Source organism: Acinonyx jubatus, chromosome F2 (genome assembly GCF_027475565.1).
Source record: "Acinonyx jubatus isolate Ajub_Pintada_27869175 chromosome F2, VMU_Ajub_asm_v1.0, whole genome shotgun sequence".
NCBI classification, from domain to species: Eukaryota; Metazoa; Chordata; class Mammalia; order Carnivora; family Felidae; genus Acinonyx; species Acinonyx jubatus.
Window position 1 is genome coordinate 60,612,802 of NC_069394.1, and position 26,262 is coordinate 60,639,063.

The following is a 26,262-nucleotide window of genomic DNA, read 5'->3' on the forward strand; positions in this document are numbered from 1 at the left end:
CACAGAGATGAGCCATTTCATATTCGAGACAGATAAGCCTGTGTTTTTAAGCATGGGCAATCTCAAGACCCACCCGTCACCAATGATTATTCCTTTGAAACACTAGCCAATGCAAGTGTGCAACCAGAAGTTTGCCACTGATTATGCAGATGTTCTAGATGCATTTTACTGATACTGTTAACAGAAAGTTTGGTACTTTTTGGAAGTAGTCTCCTATGACATAGATAGGATCTTGGAGATAAATGGTCTCTTCTTTACTTCCTGTTGGAGATTTATTTCCTCCTTGGTATCAAAAGCACCTTCTTATCGTGTCCAAACAAATGGCAGGGAAGAAAGGAGCAGACTCTGTAATCTCCTGGCAGAATCCATGCTTATTAACGTACTTGACACATGTTATTTTGTAGTTTAATTCAACACGATATATATACACGGATTACCCATTAAATATCACGTGTTCAGGCGCGCTGGGGGGGGTCAGTTGGGTGTCCGACTTCAGCTCAGATCATGATCTCACAGCTCGTGGGTTTGAGCCTGCTTCAGATTCTGTGTCTCCCTCTTTCTCTGCCCCTTCCCTGCTCACACTCTGTGTCTCTCTCTCTCTCTCAAAAATAAATAAACATTAGAAAAAATTAAAAAATATATCATGTTCAGTACTATGTTGCTGTTGTATATATGTGAATGTGAGTATCTCTACCCAGCATGACCAGCTCATACTATTTCATGATTTCAGGAGAAAAGAAGGTAAAAGCTTACCTTTTTAAGAAGGAATTTAGAGAAAAAGAACAGTGATTATATCCATCCTAGAATTTTCCCACATTTCTAATTTCCACTAATGGACAAGGACCCTATTAATGGTTTGATCTTGATTCGTGAACTATTGGTTCCATTGGAACAATTTCAGGTTTCTCCTAAAGGTATAATCTTGAATTTCAACTGGCATCTTTGTGGTGTAGAACAGAAGGATTATGACTTGTGATTGTTTTATTACTATCACCATTGTTTTTTGTTTTGTTTTGCTTTTTAATAGATGGGAAGAATGCCTTAAGGTTTTTAGTCATTATTCTCCAAGCAATAAATGTCCAGTTATGGAAATGGTAGAATACCTCCCTGAATGCATGAAGGTAAGTTCTACAGACAAAACTGATTCTGGGTATATGCTTGGCATATAATATAATATGAGGTTTTATTGCTGTAATCATAATGTAAATGTAATTTTCATTTTTAAAGTAAAGTTTCTAACAATAGGCTATTGATCAGAGAAGTTAGCCAACAAGTGTTTACTTGAATTAAAGAATGATGTTAGTTTTTATATGGAATATAGGAAAATATGGTCAACATTTTTTTATTAGAATAATCCAAATCGAGAACAGAGACTATTAATGGTGGTTGCTGGTGGAATACAGCCTCCAGGTAGTTTTTGGGGGGCACGTATGTTATTGTTTCAAATCTGCGTTAGTTGTTAATATTTAAAACCAGTATGCCTCTCTTAAGGATCCAGATATCTGGCTTCCTGTAAAAATCAGATCTGGTGAGGCAGAAACTTCCGGGCAAGTAGCAGCTGCTTCCTTGAGATAGGGCAAGCACTCTCCCATTTGATACATCCCACCTCTTCCTTTTTTTTTTTTTTTTAATGCGATTTATTATCAAATTGGCTAACATACAGTGAGTACAATATGTTCTTGGTTTTGGGGGTAGATTCCCATGGTTCATCGCTTACATACAACACTCAGTGCTCATCCCAACAAGTGCCGTCCTCCATGCCCGTCACCCATTTTCCCCTCTCCCCCACCCCCCAGTCAGTCCTCACTTTGTTCTCTGTATTTAAGAGTCTCTTATGTTTTGCCTCCCTTCCTCCCTATTTGTAACTATTTTTCCCCCTCCCCTTCCCCCTTAAGTTTCTCAAGTTCCACATATGAGTGAAAACATATATGTCTTTCTCTGACTGACTTAGCATAATACCTTCCAGTTTCATCCACGTTGCTGCAAATGGCATGATGTCATTCTTTCTCATTGACAAGTAGTATTCCATTGTATGTATAAACTACATCTTCTTTATCCATTCATTAGTTGATGAACATTTAGGCTCTTTCCATAATTTGGCTACTGTTGAAAGTGTGGCTATAAACATTGGGGTACATGTGCCCCTATGAATCAGCACTCTTGTATCCTTTGGATAAATTCCTAGCAATGCTATTGCTGGGTCTTAGGGTAGATCTATTTTTAATTTTTGAGGAACCTCCACACTGTTTTCCAGAGCGGCTGCACCAGTTTGCATTCCCACCAACAGTGCAAGAGGGTTCCCGTTTCTGCACATCCTTGCCAGCATCTGTTGTTTCCTGAGTTGTTAATTTTAGCCACTCTGACTGGTGTGAGGTGGTATCTCAGTGTGATTTTGATTTGTATTTCCCTGGTGATGAGTGACATTGAGTATCTTTTCATGTGTCTGTTGGCCATCTGGATTTCTTCTTTGGAAAAGTGTCTATTCATGTTTTCTGCCCATTTCTTCACTGGATTATTTGTTTATCGGGTGTTGAGTTTGGTAAGTTCTTTATAGATTTTGGATACTAACCCTTTATCTGATATGTCATTTGCAAATATCTTTTCCCATTCTGTCAGTTGCCTTTTAGTTTTGTTGATTATTTCCTTTGCAGTGAAGCAGCTTTTTATCTTGATGAGGTCCCAGTAATTCATTTTTGCTTCTAATTCCCTTACCTCTGGAAATATGTCAAGCAAGAAATTGCTGTGGCTGAGGTCAAAGAGGTTAGAGATTGGATCTTTCTCCATCCTGTTCCATGGTTTTCCTCTCGTCCAGATACAGTCCTATGCTTCCCCAGCTTCTCTTTCTCTTCCCTTTGTCTCTCCGCAGAACGGGATCCCTCCCCGCCTTGCCTACACAGCCTGTTTTCTCTCTCCCACAGTCATATACCTATGGCCCACCAGCTTGTCCTGGTGGGTCCTTAGGGACATCTCTGTCCCTCTGCAGCCCAGACTCTTGGAATTCAAAGTCCTTTGGCCTCAACACTTCTGTGTTTGAGGGACGAGGGAACTTCGGGTCCCCCTTCTTCTCCACCATTGGCCCGCGAGTCCCACCTCTTCCTTTTGTATACTCAGTCTAATGCCTACCGTTCATTGCCGTGTATTGTCATTTTGGTGCAGCTGCTCTCCTTGTAGTTGAGAGATATTTCTCTATGTATGCATTTACCCAAATTGTAAAGACAGAAACCAGCCCAAGGAGAGACAACATTTCAAAAACAGTGGAAAAGAGCTCTTAATGCTGGCACAGTTCATTCATTTACACTACCCCCTGGCTTCTGTGGGCCTCCAAGTGTGTGATTCTCTGTGCTGGATTGAACATATACCCAGCGTGTAACTGGACTTTCACTACAAGAGAAACACCCATGAACTGTTGAGCATGTGCGTGTTTAAGGATGTAGGTAAAAACCTCCTGAGAAGGTTGATATTTGAAGATTGGGACAAAGAATAATCAAAAAAAAAAAAAGATGCCTTTGGCTGTCATTCAGAGGGAAAATATATTCAAATATGGAGGAGGCAGTGAGACATAGTAAGACAGGGGCACAGGGACAAAATTAGAGCCTGATGGTCCTGGGTTTTGGTCCTGGCTCTTGCTACTGCTTAAGTGAGTCATTTTTTCCCTGAACTTCATTTTCTGCTTCATCTTCAAACAAGTGACACTGATACTGATCTTACAAAGTGATTACAAAAAGTAGAGGCAAGATACATGAAGTATTCAGGAGGGTGCTTGTCATACCTTGTACAACCTACTGTTATACTGCTTGTGTGGTTGGTTATTAGCACTACAGCTACTCACACTTAACAGTTTTTACTTGTCAGTAAGCACTGAGTATGTGCTAAGTACTTCACATGCATTTTTTTTCTTTATAATATCCAATAGAAATTGGAGCCCGTCCAGTTCATAGGTTAGCATTTCAAGTACTTAAATTCATCAAAGGGAACATAAATATTCAGGATTGAAAATGATCTCAGAATTTCTTAATAATTCTAGTTGTTGGAATCTGTCCTAATGAACAGAGATACAGATTTACATATAGTAATGTTTCATGTAGCATTATTAACAGTAAACAAAATATGTTAGAAATACTCACATATGGAAAACATGGAAAGGAACTTAAAAGATTACACCAAAATGTTAATAAGAATTACCACAATTGTGGGATTATGATTAGTTTTTCTTTTCTTTACATGATTATATATTTTCTAGTTCATTTTCGATAATTTGCTTGCATTTTAGTATTGTGAATTTGTCCTTAAATAACTTTTAGTTTAGCCTCACATCATACACTTGAGTAATTTACATAGTCCCTCCCCATGTTTCCACCTTCCTTTCTGTAGCTTATGCTGATTATTAATTAAAAAGGTCTCAAACAGTCTCAGACCTGCTTCTCTGGTTCTGCCTTGCACAGCACTACTGACTAGTTTTGTCCTTATTTCTTAGGGTGCTTTTTATGATCCTTAGTATCACTGCCTGGTCACCAACAGAGACTGAAAATTTTTTTTTTAATGTTTATTTATTTTTGAGACAGAGAGAGACAGAGCATGAACGGGGGAGGGTCAGAGAGAGGGAGACACAGAATCTGAAACAGGCTCCAGGCTCTGAGCTGTCAGCACAGAGCCTGACGCAGGGCTCGAACTCACGGACTGCGAGATCATGACCTGAGCCAAAGTCGGCCACTTAACTGATTGAGCCACCCAGGTGCCCGGAGACTGAAAATTTTTTAAGTCCCTCCGGGTGTTTGAGACTACCAGCAGGACAGGGGTGCCCTCCCAATGGGGCCTGGGTCCCTGTTTCTCTCCTTCATGAAGGGGTGCTGTCCAGTCCTCTATCCTTGCTTCTTGCAGGTGGGGTTGACCAGATGCCCCAGGAGTTTTGGGGGACACACTGGTGGAATCATCTGGAGCTTTTTGTGTCCAGATTCTTCTCCAGGAGAACAATCTGACTGGGCAGTATTCCTTTCTTGGGATGATGAATTTGGGCACCAGAAAGGTGCCAGCACACAGATTGGGGGTGACTGAAATAGTTTATGTTAACAGGGGCCCCACAAAAATATTTCTCCCTACATGTCCTAGAGGTAGCTGTAATGATCCCTTAAGTGTTCTCCCCTTTTCTCAAGCACCTGAAGGGCGTTCAATATTTCCTCATTTAACCTCTGTCCTTCAGTATGCTGTTCATGCTGCTCTGGGCAAATACTTTGTCAGTGTTGTTTAGCGAGTGAGGACAGAAACCAACACAGCACTCCATGCTGGAGCAGTATAGAAGATGAGATATAGGTGGAGCAAAGGAACCCTTTATAAGCTATATATTCTGTAGAAGGCCAGAAGGACATCAACTCTTGGGTAAAACTCACAAAATATTTTTGACTCAAATTTTAGTAAATGTGATTTCATTCTTAGGCATATTTTTCAGAATCACTAGGTATTTCTGAGACATGTGGTACTAGTTGAAAACTTTATATTTTAAACTTTGTTCCTGAATGACATGGATTATAGTTTATCTTTGAAGTACCAGAAATAAAGGAAAGGGAGAGGGGAGTGTCTTGGGTATAATTTTTGAAATGGGATCAAATCCCATCTCTCATTTCGTTTTCTGACCGATGTCGTAGCCATGTTTTCTCTCTTAAAGGTCCTTTTAGATTGTTGCATGATGCCCTCCAAAAGAGACAAGTCCTGCCAAGACTATTATGTAAGTTTGTTTTATCATGGTCATTGAAAGTTTATTATAATTCTTTAATGAATACTAAAAACAATGTTACTAGAGTTCCACAGTCTCGGAAGATGGTAATTACTGTCTTCATTTGTCATATGATTATATCCTCTGCTTGTGAGAGAATTTTTCCTTGGTTTCCCCCCAATATTTTAATTGTTTCTAATAGCATTATTTAGGATTGTTTCTAGTCTTTGTATTTTTTTGGGTAGTACTAACCTGAAGAATGAAATTCCAAAGATCTGAGTGATCTTTTGAGAATTCATCTTCTTCCATGACTGTGGGTTATAGAAGGTTACGTAACAGCCTTTCAGGATATTTTTTTTAATTAAGATGAAATAACAATCTACATTTCTTCAGACAAAATGACTCAATTTTATTTGAAATATTTAATTTTCAGAAGAATGGTAGACTTACGTATTTGATTTGTCAAGACCTGCTTTGGGGTGTATACTAGATTGTTAATGTTTTAAAAATTGTGTCTTCTACAGATTGAGTATAATTTCAGGTATCTTCAGTGTCCATTAGAATTTACCAAGAAAGTAACACCTGCACAGGATGTTACATATGAGCCTCTTACAACCCTCAACGTAAGTCCAGTGTTTTCACTATCTAGGTAGTTTCTACATGGGTTCTGTGTTTTGGTATGTTTCCAGGGAGGGGCCTGGAGAGAATTCCACATTTACAGTTTGATGTCTCTCTCTGCCATGTGTCCTAACCCTTTACTTTTTAGTGAAGAAAGCAGTCATTTTCCACGGATCCTTTACTTTAGTCCCCTTAAAGTTCTACACTCTTAATCACTTTAGTTCTAATGGTCATGTCAAACCTGCCTCGTTCAAAATCCAATAAACCATGGACAACATAGGCTGACAGTCAGTGCTTACTCCCTGACTCCATCCATCTAAATATAGACCTATATATTTAAGAGTTTTCTCCATGCAAGCCACAGGAAAATGTAGGGGCGACATTTTGCAATCACAGATTCTAAGTTCAATCTAAGGGGCTCCACGGTAAACTCTGACCTTTCAGAAGCTCTTTGATCCTTCTGGAGGAGTGATCCCAATCTAAAAGCAGGCCTAACATGCACAGTATGGACCCAAATTGCCCGAGAGACTTAAGACCAAACCAGCTCTTACTCCAAAGTGGATTTTACATTTCTAGCAGATGGGACAATAAAAGCCATGCAAGATGATCCACTGCAGTCTAAATCAGGGGTCTCCAACTCAAATACATAACTGCAGAGGAAAGACATAACTGATGAGTGGGCTCCTCGTCTAAAGGGAGAGCAGCTAGCAGCATCAACAGATTGGTGCCATGTGGGAATGGCGGCCCAGCCCTGTACACACTGGCAACAAATTAACCCTGTTGCAAGCAAAAGAAAACCTATTTGAAAGTGATTTCCAAATTGTGGTCTAGGGTCTAGATCTGTGTTGTCTAATACAGTAAACGCTAGCCATGTGTGACTACTTAAAATTCAAGGTTTATTTATTCATTTGCAGTACCCACATTGCAAGCGCTCAGTAGACTATGTGCCTTGTGGCTCTCATATTGAACAACACAAATATAGGACATTTCCATCATTGAAGAAAGTTCTATTGGACAGCACTGGTCTAGACCAATTGGGAATTTTTATTCACTTTAAATGAATTCATTTCTCTATATGGGAGCCTTTGACAGAGACCATGGTACCATCCATGAGCTTAAGTGATATCTAGAAGGCTTACTGAGTACTTGGAGTGGGAGGGATGCAGAGTCCTATGGATTTTATGCCCACAAGGTTGACAATGGAAACTAACCTCACACTGGCTCTATGCAAAACATTTTAGCTCTGCTGGAGTATGTCATGTTTTGTAGTTGTTATTTTAGTTCAGACTGAATAACAAAGTCACCTAAAAGTAACTATACTATAGCTCTACTTAGAATTTTTGTGTGTGTATGTGGAGGTTTTTAAATTATAATTTGAAGAACAGGCAATACTTCTACCAGAGTTTGTTTCCACCAGCAGAATAAGGAGGAAATAAAACTTTGTAGCTTCTAAGAGGAAATAGGCTTTGTATACTATAGACTCAGAATAATTTATATGACACAGGTTTGCTTGAATAAATACACCTCACTTAGTGGTTGACTTTTGGCATAATTGAATAATGCCTTAATAACATAACAAATCTCTCATTATATCTGAGCTGAGTGGGGTTCTTCTGGAAGGAGAGCTGGTCTGCGATAGGAAATTATTGTGCACAGAAGTCTGAGAGACTGGATGGACCTGTCAGTGCTTAGATTCAGGCAAGACAGAAACCAGTCCCTTGGGCCACTCCCTGAACAATTAGAACATTCCACATATCGCTTTCCTCTTCAGGTGGAAGCCAGGAGTTGGGGATTTTCTCTTGATCTCATTGTTCTGTGCTGGGAGAGGGGCTATGGCAAGTAAATGCCATGAATATTCCTACTGTTTTTGATGTGGTTCTTCTTGGCTACAGGTTCACTTGGGGTACAGGAACCTCTTAACTGGTTTCTGTATTTCTCACAAAGGCAATTGGTCCAGGTATTGTTAAGTTGTGATATGTCTTGTCTCCATGGGCATAGATGGTCCAGGACTTCCTATTCTACCATCTTGCTGATGTCACTTCCTCTGTGTATTTCTTGAATAATTAAAAATTGTTTTTAAAATAGATACTAGTAGTTCCCAATGATTCCTGAAAACTTAATCCACAAGCTAATTTAATGACTATGTGTACTCTACTATTTAAAATCCTTCTAGAGAGATAAGCCTGAGTTTCTTCAAGGAAAGAATGAGTGTAGCTCTTGCTCGTTTATTTTTAATATCCTTTCCAGTTGTAACTTTATGTAAGATTAAAGTGCTTATTCTATCTCAACTGGTAAGAAATTGAAAGAGACAAAATGAATCAAGTAAGTGCATTTATATAAAATGGTTCTAGCTTGTGGTTTTTTAAAAATACATTCCTGATATAATTTTTGATCTTTCAAATTTTCATAGTGTTACTTTTATAATATTAAAGTTATAAAACCAGCAAACAAAAAACTTAGTTTGTACTTAATAGTTTAATATGATTTATTTTTATTATTCTCAGGCAATGGTACAACATAACCGCATAGAGCTTCTCAATCATCCTGTATGTAAAGAATATTTACTTATGAAATGGTGGGTATTAAGCAGTATGTATGTATGTATGTATTTTTTTTTTAAGTTTATTTTTGAAAGAGAGAGTGAGCGAGCAAGTAGGGGAGAGGCAGAGAGAAAAACCCAAGCAGGCTCTGCACTGTCAGCATGGAGCCTGATGTGGGGCTTGAACCCAGGAACCATGCGATCATGACGTGATCTAAAATTAACAGTGAGATACTTAATCACCTGAGCCATCCAGGTGCTCCAAGTAGTATTTCTTTTTAATAATGTAAAGTCTCTTAAATAATATGTTTTTGATTTTTTTAAGTTTATTGATTTATTTTGAAAGAGAGTGATGTGGGGCAGGGGGGAATCCCCTGTCCGCACTGTCAGAGCAGAGTCCTACACGGGGCTCAAACCTGTGAACCGTGATGTGATGTGAGATCATGATGTGAGCCAAAACCAAGGGTTGGACACCTAACCAACTGAGCTACCCAGATGCCCCTGGACTTTATTATATTAATGTGTTACACTTTGAAAAAGAAATGTGTCAAAGGCAAATGTTTTGGTATTAAGAATGCTGATATTGTTTATTTTTGACATTCAATGAAATATTTAGGAGGTAGAAACCCTTGTGTGAGATATGAAGCATCATTCCTGGGCCTTGCAGTTTAGTGGACAGTGAAGTGAGAGGGGTACCTGGGAAGAGCAATCAACATGGAAGTCAGAAAATATGAGCTAAAGTCTCTGTTATTCCGTTAATTGGTGAGATATTTTAAGTAAGTCATGATTTCCTGGGAAGTTGAGATTCTTTTCTGAAAATGAAAAAAGGTGAATTTGAAGATCTTGGTTCTAAAGTTCAATGAATTTACCAAATAGATTTCTGAGAGAGATTATAACTACCTTTTCCACAGGCTATCTTAAGTAAATATTTTTTGTTGAGATTGTGATTTATATTTGTAGGTTGGCTTATGGGTTTAGAGCCCATATGATGAACCTAGGATCTTACTGTCTTGGTCTCCTGCCTATGACCTTTCTTGTTGTCAGTATAAAGCCAGGTATGGCTTTCAACTCAACTGGAATCATCAATGAAACTAGTGACCATTCAGAAATATTAGACACCAAGGTATTTTTGATTGGTCATCATATTTCAAATTTTTAAAATAAAAGATTATTACAAGTGTGTTTTTTTCCTCAGAAATGCTAACCTCATAGTAAATCTGAAATATTAAGGCTTTTATTATTATGGACTGTATGATTCATATGTGAACAATTTTTCCTAAGATCTTTTGTGAAATGCGAGGGAATATAAATAATTTGGTCAATAAATGAGTTTGTAAATTAATTTAAAGGAATTGACATATGAGATAGTAGCTTTAATACTGAAGTATATACTACTTTAAAATATGTCTACAATAAAGCAGATTTATGGCTGTCTGGGATTTTAGGAAGAGGGGGTCAGTCTTAGATGCATGGCTTCTGTTTGGGAGTGATAGAAAAAAAGTTATAGAGCTAGATGATGATAGATGGTGGCGATGGTTGCATAATATAGTAAATGTACTTCATGCCACAGAATTATACATTTTGAAATGTAAATGTACGTGTAAAATGTAAAACTTTTAAAATGGTAAATTTTATGTTATGTGTATTTTACCATAGTAAAACAAATTTTACATAGGTCTACAGATTCATACTCTTTTAGAGTTCATTTGGTGATTTTTGAACCTCTTAGGACATTATGAAATGAGTATGTGTCTTTATATTGGTATCACAGTAATTTTCTGTTTAAAGCAAATATAACGGTACATAGAAATGAAGCAGAAGAAAATAAAATAGTGGAAATTATGCAAAAGCAAAAGTGTTTTATTTGCTATCTTTCATAACTGTGTTTTACACATTTTTGTTTCAGAATTCCTATTCTATAAAAGTTTGTATGATTTTAGTTTTTTTATCAAGTATATTTGGATACTGCAAAGAAGTGGTCCAAATTTTCCAACAGGTACGTGATACATTTTATATCTCTAAAGTTGCAAATATTTTAATATGCAGAACATAAATTGCTAAATTATTATTGAACAATATATGTCAGAATAAAATCACATAACTTGACCAATGTATAGATTGGCAGTACCAAACATAAACTTTTCAACCGTAGAAATCACATGATTTTAGACACGATTCTTGCATCAGATGGTGCCTATTTGATAAATCTGAAGTAGAGATATTCTAGTTCTACTAGTCTGTGTGAGTCTGTCTACAAATGAACTTATGAATGACTTTTCTGTATTTTCTCTATCAGTTTGATATTTTGCTAACATGATAGCTGGATTTTGAATTAGGTATGTTTGAATATAACTATTTATAAAGAACTTACTTGGCCCATGGTTCCATTTCAAATGGGTCTTTTAATTCCTTTCTTAATAAGAATGATTTTCTTTACTGGATAAAATTCTCAAGTTATAATAAAAATTTGGGAACTTTTTATAGCATAATTTTTACTTCATACATTGAAATGGATGAACCAAGTTCAGATCAGACTCAAGAATTATGTGAATTATCTACAGGTCCTTGCTTTGGTTAATAAATGGCATCAATCTTTTATTTAAAGTCTTTTATTATTCATTTTTTTGTATTTTTGTGAATGTTATTTTTATAAGATATGTAACTTTTATAAGTACCTCATTTTATGTGAAAATTTACTTTTATATAAGCACATTGATACCTGCCTTAAAGAATGTCAATGACCATTACAATGCTTTGCATTTGTTTGGTACTATATATTTGCAAGTGTGTGTGTCTGTATATAGTTTCAGTAGATTGTCACAATTCTGAGAGTTAGACTGTATTGTTCCATTGTAGTATGAATGATTTAGGGCATATTGTTTAATCTCATCATAATTCTCATTTTTTATAGATTATACTCTAAATTGAACTATTAAGTTATATGATTTCTCTAACAGACTTGGTTTCCACATTTTTTAATTGATACTGAAATTGTCACCTCTATAGAAAATTTGATGTCCAAAACTTGAAATTTTTAATGATAGGAAATGACATCAAATTGTTACGGCAATTAAGTCTTAGCATAGGTCTCAAACCTCCTTAGAAGAAGCTTTAGTTCATTTGTATCCTGAGAAATCTATATGCATGTCCTTACACAGGCATAAAGGAATCACTAAACCAACCTGCAGCTCCCCAGGACTTTCCTTAAGAAGGAATGGACTCAGAGAAAGCCCACAAAGTTGTAGAATTTACTTAGGCATCAGATTCCCAAAGTGCCAATTCAACAGAAGAGATTGGGCCACCTTCAACACTGGTCCATACCCAGGGCTGAGTGTAGTCCAGGATGGCAGAAGCTGGCTCCTTGGTCCTAAACCTGTCCAGCTGCAATGCCAGACAGTTGTTGCTACTGGTCAACATTATATATATACATATACATATATATATGTGTATATATGTATGTATACACGTATATATATATATATATACACACATGTATTTATATATATATATGCACGTGTATATATATACATATATATATAATCATCCATAAGATGCTAGGTCCTGGTCTCTACATGTGGTAATTCTGAATTCTTTTTAACCCCAGAAAAGGAATTACATCTTGGATAATGCCAATGGAGCTGAATGGATTATCTACACAACAAGTATCATTTTTGTGTCACCCTTATTCATTGGTATACCAGCTTATGTGCAGTGGCAATGTGGAGCGATTGCTATATACTTCTACTGGATGAACTTCTTACTGTATCTCCAAAGGTAAAGCCAGCTTGAATGATTTCTGTATCCCTTAGACATTTTTAATATTAAAACAATAACTGTTTTAAGTACCATATTTATAATTGGCTTATTCCTTTTCCAATTGTTTTAGACTGTGGAGGTACTTTAATATGTATTAAGGAAAAGGGGAGGGAGGTTTGGAGTTCAGAGTATAGACCAGGATTTTTCAACCTTGGCACTACTGAAATTTGGGGCCAGATAATTTTTTGTTGTGGGGGGCTGTCCTGTGCATTGTAAAATGTTTAACAGCATCCCTGGCCTCTATCCACTAGATGACCAGTAGAACCCCCCTCCCCACCATGTGACAACAAAAAGTGTATCCAGATACTGCCAAATATCTTCTGAGTGGCAACATTACTCCAGGTCAAGACAAATCTAGATTAAATGGGGGGAGTAAATGGGAATAAAAGTATTGGCTATTCTTGGTTTTACTTGGTATTATTTGCTAAGCATTTACTTTAGATTAAAACAATCAAAATAAAGTGATAGGTATGGGGAATAATAGCGATTTAGGAGAAGAAAATAAGTTTAAAGAATCTAATTCTAGAGGGGGAACAAAGGGCAAAGCTCTCCTACCTCCCATACTTGTTATTTCACATATCTTAACATTTACCTCTAGTTATTGTAAAGATAACTTGTAATCGCTTGTGGTATATAAAAGAAGATGAAGGGCTAAGTAACTTTCCCAGGATCTCAACTAGTAAGTCAAGATGTAAGCACTTTTACCCATCTTTCCAACTCCAGGGACAATGCTTTCCCTACCATATTTTCTGTATGTCATGCACACAATGCTGGAGGCTTGAAGCCAGCTCCTTTAAAAGGACATGGTATAGTGGGAAGAGCAGTGGTCTGGACATCAAGAGGCTTCAGGGCAAGTCTAGGTACTGTCATTCCTTTGGCTTTGTCATCAGTGACCTTACCGAGTTACTAGACAACCCTTGGGAGCTAAGTTTCTGAGACCTCTGAAGTCCTTTGCAGCTTTAAACTCTTGTGATTCCCCCTTTAACAAGTTGTCTTTGCCAAAGGAAATGTCCACATTGGTGGCTGGATGGCACACCCATTATCTACCCAAACATTTCACAATGTTGGTTGCTGGGAAAGAAAAAAGAACCCTCAGGAGGTCATGAGGATGGTGAATAAACCATACGCAGGCGCCCTTCAGGTACATGAGCTCATGTAGGGTCTCCACTGGCTGCATCACCCATCTCACCTCTCAGATCCATTTATCAAGCTTTGGTAGCACTTTCTTTGATACTGGGAAGATTTTTCTCTCCTCCTTTGTGTGAAGTAATGCCTAGTGGTCAAGTTGTAGGACAAAGATCAACGTTAACAAGAAGGAAGAAACAGCAAAGCTGTTTAGTGAACAGTTTGAAAGTAAGATGACTATTCATGAATTCTGTCTCCTTTTTGAAAGCGTGACTCACCTGTGAAACCTAGTACCTAATGCATGATAAATATAGACATTGAATGAAATACAGTTTGGCCAGAAAAGTGAATATATAATTTTTAAATATGCCTAGATTTGAAAATTGTGGAATTTTCATCGTTATGTTGGAGGTAATTATGAAAACTCTGTTGAGGTCTACAGTCGTGTTTGTCTTTCTACTTTTGGCTTTTGGCCTCAGTTTCTACGTCCTCCTGAGTATACAGGTGAGGCACTTGCATCAGTACTTGATTCTGTTGCTGTGAATATTGGGAGTACATATTTATACTCAAATCTGAATGGCCTAGAAAATTTATAGTAATAGGACTTTATCTTTTTGTCTGATAAAATAGCCTTCAAATGATTTTTATCGCAGCCCTACCTCATGACTTTTTCCCATTGTCAAAAAGTTTAAATATAATGCATGAGTATTTGTTATATGTGTAGAAAAGATATTCTTGATGACTTTATCACCAATTTATTAGTAGTTCTTATCATTAGCCATAGTCCTGTGATTTAAAAGAGTATTTTAAATATGATTTTTATCATTTTACTCTTCAGAAAACTTTTTTTTCATTGTACACGTTTTGCATTGCATTTTTACCTTACCATCTTTTCTCAGGATGCTTTCAGCTCTCCATTGCTTTCTATAATCCAGACCTTCAGCATGATGCTAGGAGATATTAATTACCGTGATGCCTTCCTAGAACCATTTTTGAGAAATGAATTGGTATATCCAGTTCTGTCTTTTGCACAGCTTATTGCCTTCACAATGTTTGTCCCAATTGTGCTCATGAATTTACTTGTAAGTAATTTATCCTTGTGTTTTCTGTTTGTTGATCATTTGGGGCATTTGACAATGATCATTATTTTTAGCCTCCTTAATTTTCCTCCATGAAAGGAATTAGGGACTATTGTAAAATCCACTCATTCAACATTTATTTAGTACCAGACACAGCACTAAAGCCCAGGGGATGCCAAGATGCATTCACTTGGCAGATACTTATGAATAATCTAGACACTGATCCAGGTGCTGGGATACAGTGGTGAATAGACCAATACCCCGTCCTTACATTATAAACTAGTCATGGGGTAGTAAATAAATAACTATGTAGTATAATGTTATGGGAGTGATAAATGCTATCTATGAAGAACTATAAAGCAGAATAAGGAAATAAAGATAAATGGTGTGTACTGGTCTGGTGTTAGGGTGGGGGTCAGAGGTTAGGCAGAGACCTTGGGGGAATAAAGGATTAAACCTCATCTCTGCTCTTATATTTCTCATCGACCAGATATTCAAGTGGCAAAGAGCCTCTCAGGCATGAGGGCATCTGTGGCATTCAGATGCCATCTCTAAACCAGTTACAGGTTGAAAATCCTCAGCAGATGTGAACATGCCCTTCACAGAGAACCTGCTCTAGCCATGACCACGTTAGCCAATAAAGACAGAAGTACATCTCAGGTCCATGGAGAGCCCAAGCTGACCTGACAGTGCATGTTTTTTCCTTATTTATGTATATATGCACACATTCAATACATTTTCTGAGTGAGACTATGCACCAGAGATTGTCCTGTACAATGTTTCTGGAAAGAAAAAAAAAAATACTACTTAATGTTTTGATTCACTTACTTGATACAAATCCAGAGTTCTATTTTGATGACCTAGAAACATAAAGGATAGCGCTCAGAATAATTAAGAATGACATAAAGCCCACATTCTTCTCTTAGAATTGCTGACGTTTCAGAAGATAATTATCTAGAAGATTCGGCTTAGCATTAGTACATGTTAGTGCCATCTCTACCTGCATGTCCCAGAGGAAAATCAGTCCCAAAAGAGCCAACCAAGACTCCATGTTTTCTTTCCTTCAAACTTTGCTGCCGCCTCTCAGTACCATCTCCTGGTCCTCTAACTCAGATCATTGGAAGATACTCTAGATTCAGCCCTGCCCTTTGCTCAGTTCTTCCGGTAAATATTTTCCTCTTACACCCACTTCCATTTGCCTTACACCCTCATGGTTCCTCATCCATATTGCTGCAGTAGCCCGAACAGTCTGTCTCCTCTCACTTCTATCTAATCTTTCCTGAAATTGTCACCACAGTGATATTCTGATAAGGAAAAGCTGGGCCTGTCAGGCCTTTTTTTTTTTTTTTTCCTTCTATGCCTCTTCAACTCAGTCTAAACCCATCAGCATGGCGTGCAAGGATCCTCATGATCTGGGTCTTACCCAGATTTCATCCACCCCTCCCACTGTTGGCAAGATTTGCCTAGACATGTACCGTCAACTTTCACTGAGCATGCCCTACATTCCTTTGTGCCTGAGCTCCACACAAGCTGTTCCTTTTCCTCGAAGACCTTCCCACTTTGGGTTAATTCTTTCTAAGCTGTTAACACTCAGCTCTCAAGCATCAGATCTCCTGGGTAGACCTTCCTAACCAACACCCTCCACCCCATCATCCTATCTAAATTGGATGCCCCTTCCTCGTATTCTCAAAATTTTTAGGACACAAATCAGAAAAAGGTAATAAAACCTACTTCCTAGGTTATTAGGACAAAAGGAGTTAATACAAAGCATTTGAGGGACATCTGGGTGGCTCAGTTGGTTAATCGTTCAAGTCTCAATTTCAGCTCAGGGTTATGGGATTGAGCCCCATATCAGGCTCCCCATTGAGTATGGAGCCTGCTTAAAATCTTCTCTTTCTCCCTCTTCCCTTCTCCCCCAGTTATATTCTCTTTCTTAAGTAAAAGTAAAGCATTCAAAACCGTGGTTGGCACATGATAAGCACTCAGTAAATGTTAGCTACTATTAAATATTAGTAACTTATCTACTCTGTGACTCACAAAATCAGATGTCTTCAGATCTCAGGCAAGTATCTTAAATGGGTGAAGCAGTCAGTATGAGACTATTTTTTTATTTTATTTATTTAGTGTGTGTGAGAAAGAGAGGGAGGGAGGGAGGGAGACAGAGAACCCAAAGCAGGCTCCATGCTGACAGCAGAGAGCCCAATGCAGGGCTCAAACTCATAAACTAGGAGATCATGACCTGAGCCAAAGTTGGACATTCAACCGACTGAGCCACTCAGGTGCCCCAAGACCATTAGTTTTGATGGTGGCTGATATAAACTAGAGATAATGCCTACCTAAAGGCTTCCGCGTTAAAAATAAACATTATCCTGCCAAATAAAGTGTCTGACTGTAGATAGCTCTAAATGCTAGTCTGCACACCCTAGCATATACTCTTCACTGCTTATTCACTCAGTGACTATTCTGTGTATCCACTACATGCTCTGCATGGTTCTAAGCACTGGGCATCCAGTGGTGCCCCAAACAGAGCCCCTCTCATGGAATTTACTTGACTTTGAGCTTCTTGAGAGCGTCAGCATCCAGGAGGCTGGTCGAGCATAGACAGGTACTGGTTATCTAACAAATATGAGTCAGCTAATTTAAGTAAGCGATTTCATTTGGATTGAGTAGAGGTGAGCGTCCCCTCACCTAATTCTATCTGGCCACAGATTTCTAGATACAGTTACTGCTTTATTTTTTTAATCAAAGCCACACCCACCCTTGAAGTGTACCTTTTCCTGCCAAACATACGTAAGGTATAAATTCCCGCATTGCCTCAGTTTACTATTTTAACTTTTCTGTGTTGTCTGCTCACTCGTTTACCTAGATGCTAAACTCCTGGAATCTGCAACCATTTGCATGGCCACCCCAATGGCATTTGATACCATATGACCCCTGTCCTCTTCAAAAAGAACATTTTTATTTTAAATAATTTCAGATTCACGTGTCTTAATTTTTTATGATAACACTTAAGGTTACTGAACCCACCAGTGTGGCCACCAGTGTTACAAAGGTGTACAGATTTTGCAGTTTCCTGTAAGATGTGTTGGCAAAAGTATGTTAAGGCCACTAGTAGGCAGTTATATGCCCACTCCCCCACTGCAGCTAGAGAGACCTTTAGTGCATTTATAGGTGCGCCATTAAACTGGCAATGACTCAATGCTGTGTTGTACTTCAGATTGGGTTGGCAGTTGGTGACATTGCAGAAGTCCAGAAGCACGCATTGTTGAAGAGGATTGCTATGCAGGTAAGTCTTACGTTTATTTAAAACGTATTGAAATTAGCACCACCCTAATTTTCCATGTATAAGAATAGCTGATTTCTGAGAACAGGTATTTAAGACAGGTACTTTGTGAGTCCTAAAGCACCGCACCATACGGTACCTTGTTGTGCACGTTCTCTGGCGTGCCTGTTTTCATTAGTTTTTACTCTCTGACCACAGCATTTTCTCAGAACAATCTGAGCAGAGAAATTGAGACATTACCTGAGCTTTTTAAAATGTCAACATGCAGCCAACCAGTTAGCTATCTGCTAAATAAGAATTATCGCAGGTGTGAGGTATTCTGTCCTGTCACAGCCCAGCTCTTCCTAGGACCCCTTGATACTCTGGCCATCGCATTGCAAGCTTCCCACATAACGTGTTATATTGAAGTGTTCACTGCATCCATGAGGTTTTGTTCTTTTGTGACCTCCCTTACGTTTTTCCTTGGCTACTGAATCTTGTGAGGTGGTTCCTGTTACACAATGCAAAACTATTTCTATGCTCTCATTTGCATTGTGTTTATCAGATTTGAACGGGAATATCTGATGCTTCAAAAATACCTGATGACCAGTTGAACGTACACATTAAAAAACTTAGGCAAGTTCAAGAGAAAGACAAATTCATGTTAAGAGGTAACTCTCCCCTCACTCTTCACTGTTCTTTGTCACGCTTCATTCTTCTCTGTTACTCATTCTGCTATACGTCAGCACATATTTATTTCTAAAAAATGCTCCAGTACGTGGTATGTGCAGAGTACAACTGACCATGAGAACCCAGAGGAGTTAAAGGCCTGTGTGACCTTTGACTTCACTAAGTAAAATAAGTCTAACTGGAGAGCACACCAATTAAACAGTCAGAGTTTAAAATCTCAAAATCAACTTAGAACCATCCTTAAACTCTATGCTCTGTGACTAAGCTGCGTATTATGCAGAGGACTTGGCACATTTAAAGAACCAAAGTACATAAATTAAATGGTTAAAATATTAGGTACAGAAAATAAACAGTTATGGAAATGCTACATGGAAGAGTTGGCACGTGAACCAGATGTTGAAAGATGGGATTTAGAGGAACAGCAAGACTGGTCCAGAAAGGCAGGATCCAGCAGGAGCAATGGGCTAAAGGCGGAACAAGGAGAAATGGCTAAGGAAGGGTGAAGGGCACCTGGCCTGGAGGGATGGCTCCTTAGAGAGTATTAAGGTGGCCCAAGATGATAGAGCGCTTTATTAAAAAAAGAGCTAACAAATGAGGAAAACCTTAGCTTTGAAAGATAGGGCAGTAAAGGGTGAAGTGCTCCAAGTTATTTTGTTAGTGGGAAGTCATTACCAGCTCTTCCAAAGAATGGGAACAAAATGGGAGTAGTACGTAAGATGATCTATTATCACCTTAGCGGGGAAAGTTCAGAGGAAGGAAGAGCTAACTGACCAGTTATTACCACAACAAGGATGGAGTGTAGGACTCCAGGTAGGTGGATGAAGAGAGGAAAAGAGATGCAAAAAGGCCTCTTCACAGACATGTCATTACTTCATAACTAGTAATTCCTGAAAAGATCAAGGAAGAACAATATAAGCAACAGCACTAGATGTCTAGGGGAGAGCCACTAAACTGCAGTTTCAGTGCGGATGATTTGAAAAGCACAATTCTATATCAGAGTTGATCTCTCCCCTGAAACACAATGGCACAAAGGCCTATAAAGTAAACGGCAAAGCAAGTACTCCCGTGTTAGCGGTTCTTGTTTTGGATCACAAAGAGCATTGACTGGAAAACCAGGAAGCCATTCTCTTAGTTCTCTGAGTTTTTTTAAAGCAAATCTCTACATCCATGTACAACTCTCTATGTCAGACTTATAACCTAAGTCTGAGGCTGCATCAGAACGAGGGCATAAGGGGACAGGCAGCAGCACGTGTCACAGAGAGAGACATTCGTCTTCTCACAGAGTCGTCTCAGACCTAAGTGGGGACAGCACATGCTGGGAGGTCTAACAGTTACACAGGGACAGGAGTTGTGAGTATTGTGAGGGGCTTAGAGCTGTTTAGTTTTTAACATTTGGTGACCACAAGTCCAGCACAGGCTGGCAGCTGTAGACACTCCACAGATGTTCACGTCCAGGCCGCAAATCACAAAAGGAAATGCACAGAGTGCTCTTACCTTCAACACGGAAAACCTGCCAGTTAGAGGAGGTGGAGATGCTCCCTGAGCCCAGAGAAGCCATGGGCAATGGGTCCCACCAGACCCACCAAGGGGGGCTGCTTGCCATCCTCCCCAGGACCCTGAGAGAGAATATCTGGCAGGTCCTATGTGGAAAACAAATAAGGTTAAGACAAAACATGTGCTTGATCTGTTGGCAAACACCAGGCTTGAATAAATCTTTTTCAGTGAAGTTTAAGTAAGTGAATGATAACATGTGACCTCTGAAAAAAATGTTATTGCAAAGGGAAAGGAATATTGACCTTAAGACCCAAGGGGAAAAGGAACCTTGGAAGTTATTATAGAAACTCAAACATCTAATTGGTATTATTAATAAAATACAAGAAAACATAGCTTCTCTTGAAACTGGAACTAATATATAGCATGTTATGTGGTGGTAAGTGCTACAAAAATAGGGAAGCAATATGTGGAAGAGGGGCCCAAAGCTTTAAACATCTCACCATTTGTGGATGGAAGCCACTTAAATACCCACATATAAAAAAGCCTATGGTCTTAGCAAACTCTCATCTATATGGTAATTACAATAAACCATTCTAAACAAGAGACACAAAGGGCTATAAAAAAAGAGTGGAAGACAAATTTGGTAAACAAAAAGTTGAAAATATGAGAAACTATCAACTCAAGGTAAATCCATTAAATGAGACAAAGGATTGTTATCTCTGAAAATAGAAACTGTAGTCAAGATATGGGGCACCTGGGTGGTTCAGTCGGTTAAGCGTCCGACTTCGGCCTAGCTCATGATGGTTCCCGAGTTCCAGCCCCAGAGCAGGCTCTGTGCTGACAGGTCAGAGCCTGGAACCTATTTCAGATTCTGTGTCTCTCTCTGCCCCTCCCCCATTCACACTTTGTCCTATCTCAAAAATAAACATAAAAAAAAAATTGTAGTCAAGATACAGCATGGATAACCCATTTTGCACCAGATCGCACAGGGTGAAACGTCGATGAAGTACTCGTAGGTGTGCCGGTTGTAATCCTTTCAGTGCTTACCACTGTTTTCCTCCATCGAAGCATCATTTCCTGTCCTGCCACAGGCGCGCCTTCATACCAGCACACTGCGCAGTCGTGCGCATTTTCTGTTAACACCCCAGGGGATGGACAAAGGCTTTTTCTTATGGGCCCAGTGTCAGTCACAGCCCCTGAACAGTGAACAGCTGCTCACTTGAGTTGAACTTCTTTAAACAATTTGCCCCAACTGCATATTGCTGCCCCTGTCTTGTCGGTGATTGAGAGGAGAGATGGGAAACCTGGCCAGCCCAGCTGCGTGGCGTAAGGCAGGACACAGGAGTCGTTTTTCAGTTTACTGTACTCATCGCTGTCTCTGTGTAGTGTAAGGATTCTAGATACTTCTTAATCATTTCTCTCAATAAATCCAAAATGCGCTTTAGGTGGAACTTCATACCAGCTTAGAGAAGAAGCTGCCACTGTGGTTCCTACGCAAAGTAGATCAGAAATCCATCATCGTGTATCCCAACAGACCCAGATGTACAGGGTTATTAGTAAGTACATGTGAAAAATACCAGCGTGGAGAATGTGCTGCTGCTTGACATTCACTCGTTGTGTTATCCTTAAGGGTACCCTTCTATAGACTTTGAGTCACTGTGCCTGTGGAAAAGAAGGAATTGTGACTTAAAAAAAACAACAAAGTGCATGATTACCCAACAGTGTGAAAAGTGATGGGCAGTGGGAGGGAGACCTGTGCTCCTTCTTCCTAGTGGCTCATTCACAGCATCAGTGTTAAACATGTACCACATCCCTGTGAGAGCACATGGGTGGGTGGGTGGACTGACTGTACCTTGTAAGTATCTTTTTTTAAAGTGCAGGTGTACCTTTCTTGTTTTTCCCAGTCACCTATCATTTATATGCATGTGCAAATATGTGTGTGTCTATGTGAAAATATAGAGCACATATGTACATTCAGGTACATATATGCACACACATGCGCATGGAGAGTGTGCATTATAGAAAATACACTAGATATCAAAGACTAAACAAGGCCACTGCATTGTAATGATAAAGGGATTGTATTGAGAGTCAGAAGTACTGGATGCTAATCCTGATCATGCCTGGGCTTCCTCCTAGTTCTATGAACATTCTGAGTTCTTTGCATGTTAATTTTCCATGCTGTGGTCATAAAATGATAAAGTTGATTTGGGTATTGGCCTAGGCCTTATTCTAACTACACTAGCTCCCTGTATAATGTTGTTCATACCCGTGTTTGCAACTACTCACTCCTGAAACACAGAAGGCTTGGCATTCTTCCGGGAGCTCTCTTTGAGTTCCAGGCTCTTCTGTCCAACTGTCTACCTGACATCTTCACTGGTATGGCTCAAAGGTACCTCAAATTCAGCATATTCAGAATAAACTCTTCAAAAGGAACTCACAGTTTTCACTCCTCCCAGGTTTCAGTCTCCCTGCAGGGAAAGAATGACAGAGCCTCCTCTCTCCAAAGTTTCTTGCTTCAGTTAACATCACCACCATTCATTTGCCTGTGCAAGAGGTCATCCTTGACCTCCTTTTCCTCTCCTCACCCCTCACACCCAGTCACTCCCTTGTTTGGTTGATCAGTCTTCCTGGTTGGCCTGTGCAAGTTGCCATCTTCTCTTCCATGGACTCCTAGGATTGACTCATTGATTCCTGGTCATTTCACGTCCGCCCTTAATGCTTTCCAGTCTACCAATGGTTTAAAAAACACTAAATTTTGAAAACACACATTAAAATGGCATTTCTGAAATTTCCTCATGGGAAATTTCAGTTGTGCAGAGCAGTTTTAGAGAAAGAACTAATCCTGTGTGGAATACCACTGACGATGGACATTTTTCATGAGAAAATATAAAATGATTCAGTTTTACCTTTTCATAAATAATCCACCACTCCAATTTTCTCCTTCTTCTAGATTATCTGTAAATATCATACTTCCCTTTATTATAATTATGTATGAGTTTGTGTTACAGCTCTTTATACGTCTATTTCTCTCAAAAGACTGTGAGCGCCTTGAGGGTCATAGTCGTGTCTTAGAATATCTGTGGTGTGATCGTACCTGGCTCAGTAGCTGAATCATGGCGCATGTGCAAGAAATAGTTTCTGAATTGAGTTCAACCTGAGTAATAATGAATCTTTTATCCTGCAGGCTATATTTCATTTTATTTTTTATACCCAAGAAGAAAGGCAGGAAATTCCAAATGTTGACACATCTCTGGAAACAGAAATATTGAAGCAGAAATATCGGTATGTATTTTTCCTTATCTGTATTTGAGAAAACTTTTAAATAATGATGTAAGGTTATGTTGTATAGTTGTGTTTATTTCACATATTAAGTCGTACTTTTAATTGACTGATGTCATAGCATATTGAGAATCATTTGAAAATCATTTTTAGACCCAACAACTTATGTGCTGCAATTCACCAGTTTGCCAATTAGTGTTTTAAACCACATTCCCATGATCCATCCGGATTCATACATCAAAGCTTTGAAAGCTTTTGGAGAATTCCAAGAGAAGCTGTATAGAGTGTGCAGTGGTTGAGCATGAGGGCTTTAGAATCAACTGATCTGAGTTTAAGGCCCTCTTCAACTACTTCCTAATGCACTGACCTGGGCAAAGCAGTTTCATCTTTCTGTGCAACTGTGTTTTAATCTTTAAAATGGGAGCAAAAATAAACTAGGAAAAACACTTAAACTTAAAAAATATGTATTGCTGGGGCCCCTGGGTGGCTCAGTCAGTTGAGCATCCGACTTTGGCTCAGGTCATGATCTCTGGTTCATGAGTTCAAGCCCCATGTCCAGCTCTGTGAGGACAGCTCAGAGCCTGGAGCCTGCTTTGCATTCTGTGTCTCCCTCTCTCTCTGCCTCTTCCCTGCTCGTGTGCGCTCTCTCAAAAAATAAACATTAAAATATTTTTTAAAAATATGTATTGCTTACAAAGATTATAAGTACCAGGATGCTGTGACCTGAGCACAGCTCATCTGATCTAGGACACTTCTAGTAACCTGGGCCTTCCTGCACTCAGAGACTGAGAAGATAACTGAAAACAAGTTCATGAGCCCTGTATATCCTTTTAGGCTGAAGGATCTCACTTCTCTTGTGGAGAAACAGCATGAGCTTATTAAACTCATCATTCAGAAGATGGAAATCATCTCTGAGACAGAGGATGAAGACAACCATCATTCTTTTCAAGACAGGTTTAAAAAAGAGCAGTTAGAACAAAGGAATAGCAAATGGAATTCTGTGTTGAAAGCAGTAAAGGCAAAAACACACTGCCCTTAGCCTGCAACGGGGCTTCCTATCGTGGGGGCGGTGGTTTGCAGGACCCTATTGGGTCTCATTTCCAGTTTGGAAAGTGAGGAAAAAGTAGAAATAGGATTATGATTTCATGATTTGCAAAATGGTGGTTCCTGCATTCTTTGTAAAGAAACTACATCTTTCTCTCTTTTCATATTTTATGCCAGTTACTATGTATAGAGAATGTCTTTGCTAGCAAGTTCAAGTTGCACTTCACTCCTCATTATTTGAATGGGTAGAAAACTAATTTGGTAGAACACAAATTTTAATAAGAAGTAAATGCAACTGTTAAATGTAACACAAATGTTAATACTGGATTCCTGCTTGATAATTGTATAATATTCATATTACCTGATTACCTATTATATGATGTACAAGTACATCATATAATAAAATATTAGGTTATACCATTCAGGTACGTGTTTTTGGTGTTGGAAGAACCTGTGTGTGGAACCCTGTGTCCTCTGTTCCAACTATAAGAAATTGCCACACCCTTCTTGTTGCTCCTAACAAACCTGATGTCACTCTGAGTTGGGATTCAAATAGACCTTATGATATGCATGGGTTTTACTATGGATATAGATAGTATATGTTATTTCTGTATTTTTGGTTTGCTAATAATCAATCATAATAAATGTAAAGCCTATATAGTCACCTCACTGATAATTGTGTGAGCTTTTTATTGCAATTAGTTTGAGATTTATAAAAATGCTTCCATCACATATGGAAATAGAGAAACACACTACAAAAAAAAACTATAGTCCAATATATCTGATGAACATAGATGCAAAAATCCTCAGCAAAATGTTAGCAACCCGAATCCAACAATACATTTTTTAAAAAATCATATACTACTATCAAGTGGGATTTATTGCCAGGATGCAAGAGTTGTTCAATATTTGCAGAACAGCCAACATGACACATCACATCAATAAGAGAAAGGATAAAAATCATATATCATAGGTGCCAAAAAAGCATTAGACAAAGTACAACATCCATTCATAATAAAAAAAAAAATCCTCTGCAGAGTAGGTCTACAGGGAACCTATCTCAATGTTGTAAAGGCCTTATATGGAAAACCCACAGTCAACATCATCCTCAATGGTGGAAAACTGAGTGCTTTTCCCCTAAGGTCAGGAATAAGGCAAAGATGTCCACCCTCACCACTTTTCTCAACATAGTACTGGAAGTCTTAGCCGCAGCAATTAGACTATATACAGAAATGGAAGGCATCCAAATTGGTAAAGAAAAAATATAACTCTCATTCTGTGCAGGTTATATGACACTATATATACAAAACTCTAAAGACTCCACCAAAAAATTACTAGAACTGATAAATCAGTAAAGTCACAGCATGCAAAATCAATATACAGAAATCTGTTGCATTCCTATACACTGAGTTCAGCAGAAAGTGAAATTAAGAAAACAATCCCATTTATAATTCCACCAAAACAATAAAATATCTAGGAATGAACTTAACCAAAGAGGCAAAAGACTTGTACTCTGAGAACTGTAAAACACTGATAAAAGAAATTCAAGACAATGCAAAAGAACAGACCTTCCATGTTCGTGGGGTGGAAGAATATCATTAAAGTG

At 38.6% G+C, this 26,262-nt stretch overlaps 1 protein-coding gene across 2 annotated transcripts in view; it reads left to right on the top strand.

The window, feature by feature from the left end:
- The window catches only part of TRPA1 (transient receptor potential cation channel subfamily A member 1), a 54,623-nt gene extending 29,000 nt beyond the window's left edge, over positions 1-25,623 (top strand). The window contains exons 15-27 of one of the 2 annotated variants that reach the window (XM_053208206.1): positions 1,028-1,121; positions 5,660-5,719; positions 6,232-6,330; positions 8,830-8,900; positions 9,825-9,987; positions 10,771-10,860; positions 12,469-12,638; positions 14,180-14,309; positions 14,705-14,887; positions 18,102-18,170; positions 21,776-21,886; positions 23,518-23,615; positions 24,360-25,623. In XM_053208206.1, the coding sequence (XP_053064181.1) occupies positions 1,028-1,121; positions 5,660-5,719; positions 6,232-6,330; positions 8,830-8,900; positions 9,825-9,987; positions 10,771-10,860; positions 12,469-12,638; positions 14,180-14,309; positions 14,705-14,887; positions 18,102-18,170; positions 21,776-21,886; positions 23,518-23,615; positions 24,360-24,651 (1,630 nt within the window). In that variant the 3' untranslated portion in view covers positions 24,652-25,623. The remainder of the gene's footprint in view (positions 1-1,027; positions 1,122-5,659; positions 5,720-6,231; positions 6,331-8,829; positions 8,901-9,824; positions 9,988-10,770; positions 10,861-12,468; positions 12,639-14,179; positions 14,310-14,704; positions 14,888-18,101; positions 18,171-21,775; positions 21,887-23,517; positions 23,616-24,359) is intronic. The other variant, XM_027064393.2, reaches the window with a different exon arrangement.
- Positions 25,624-26,262: the final 639 nt, after the last annotated feature.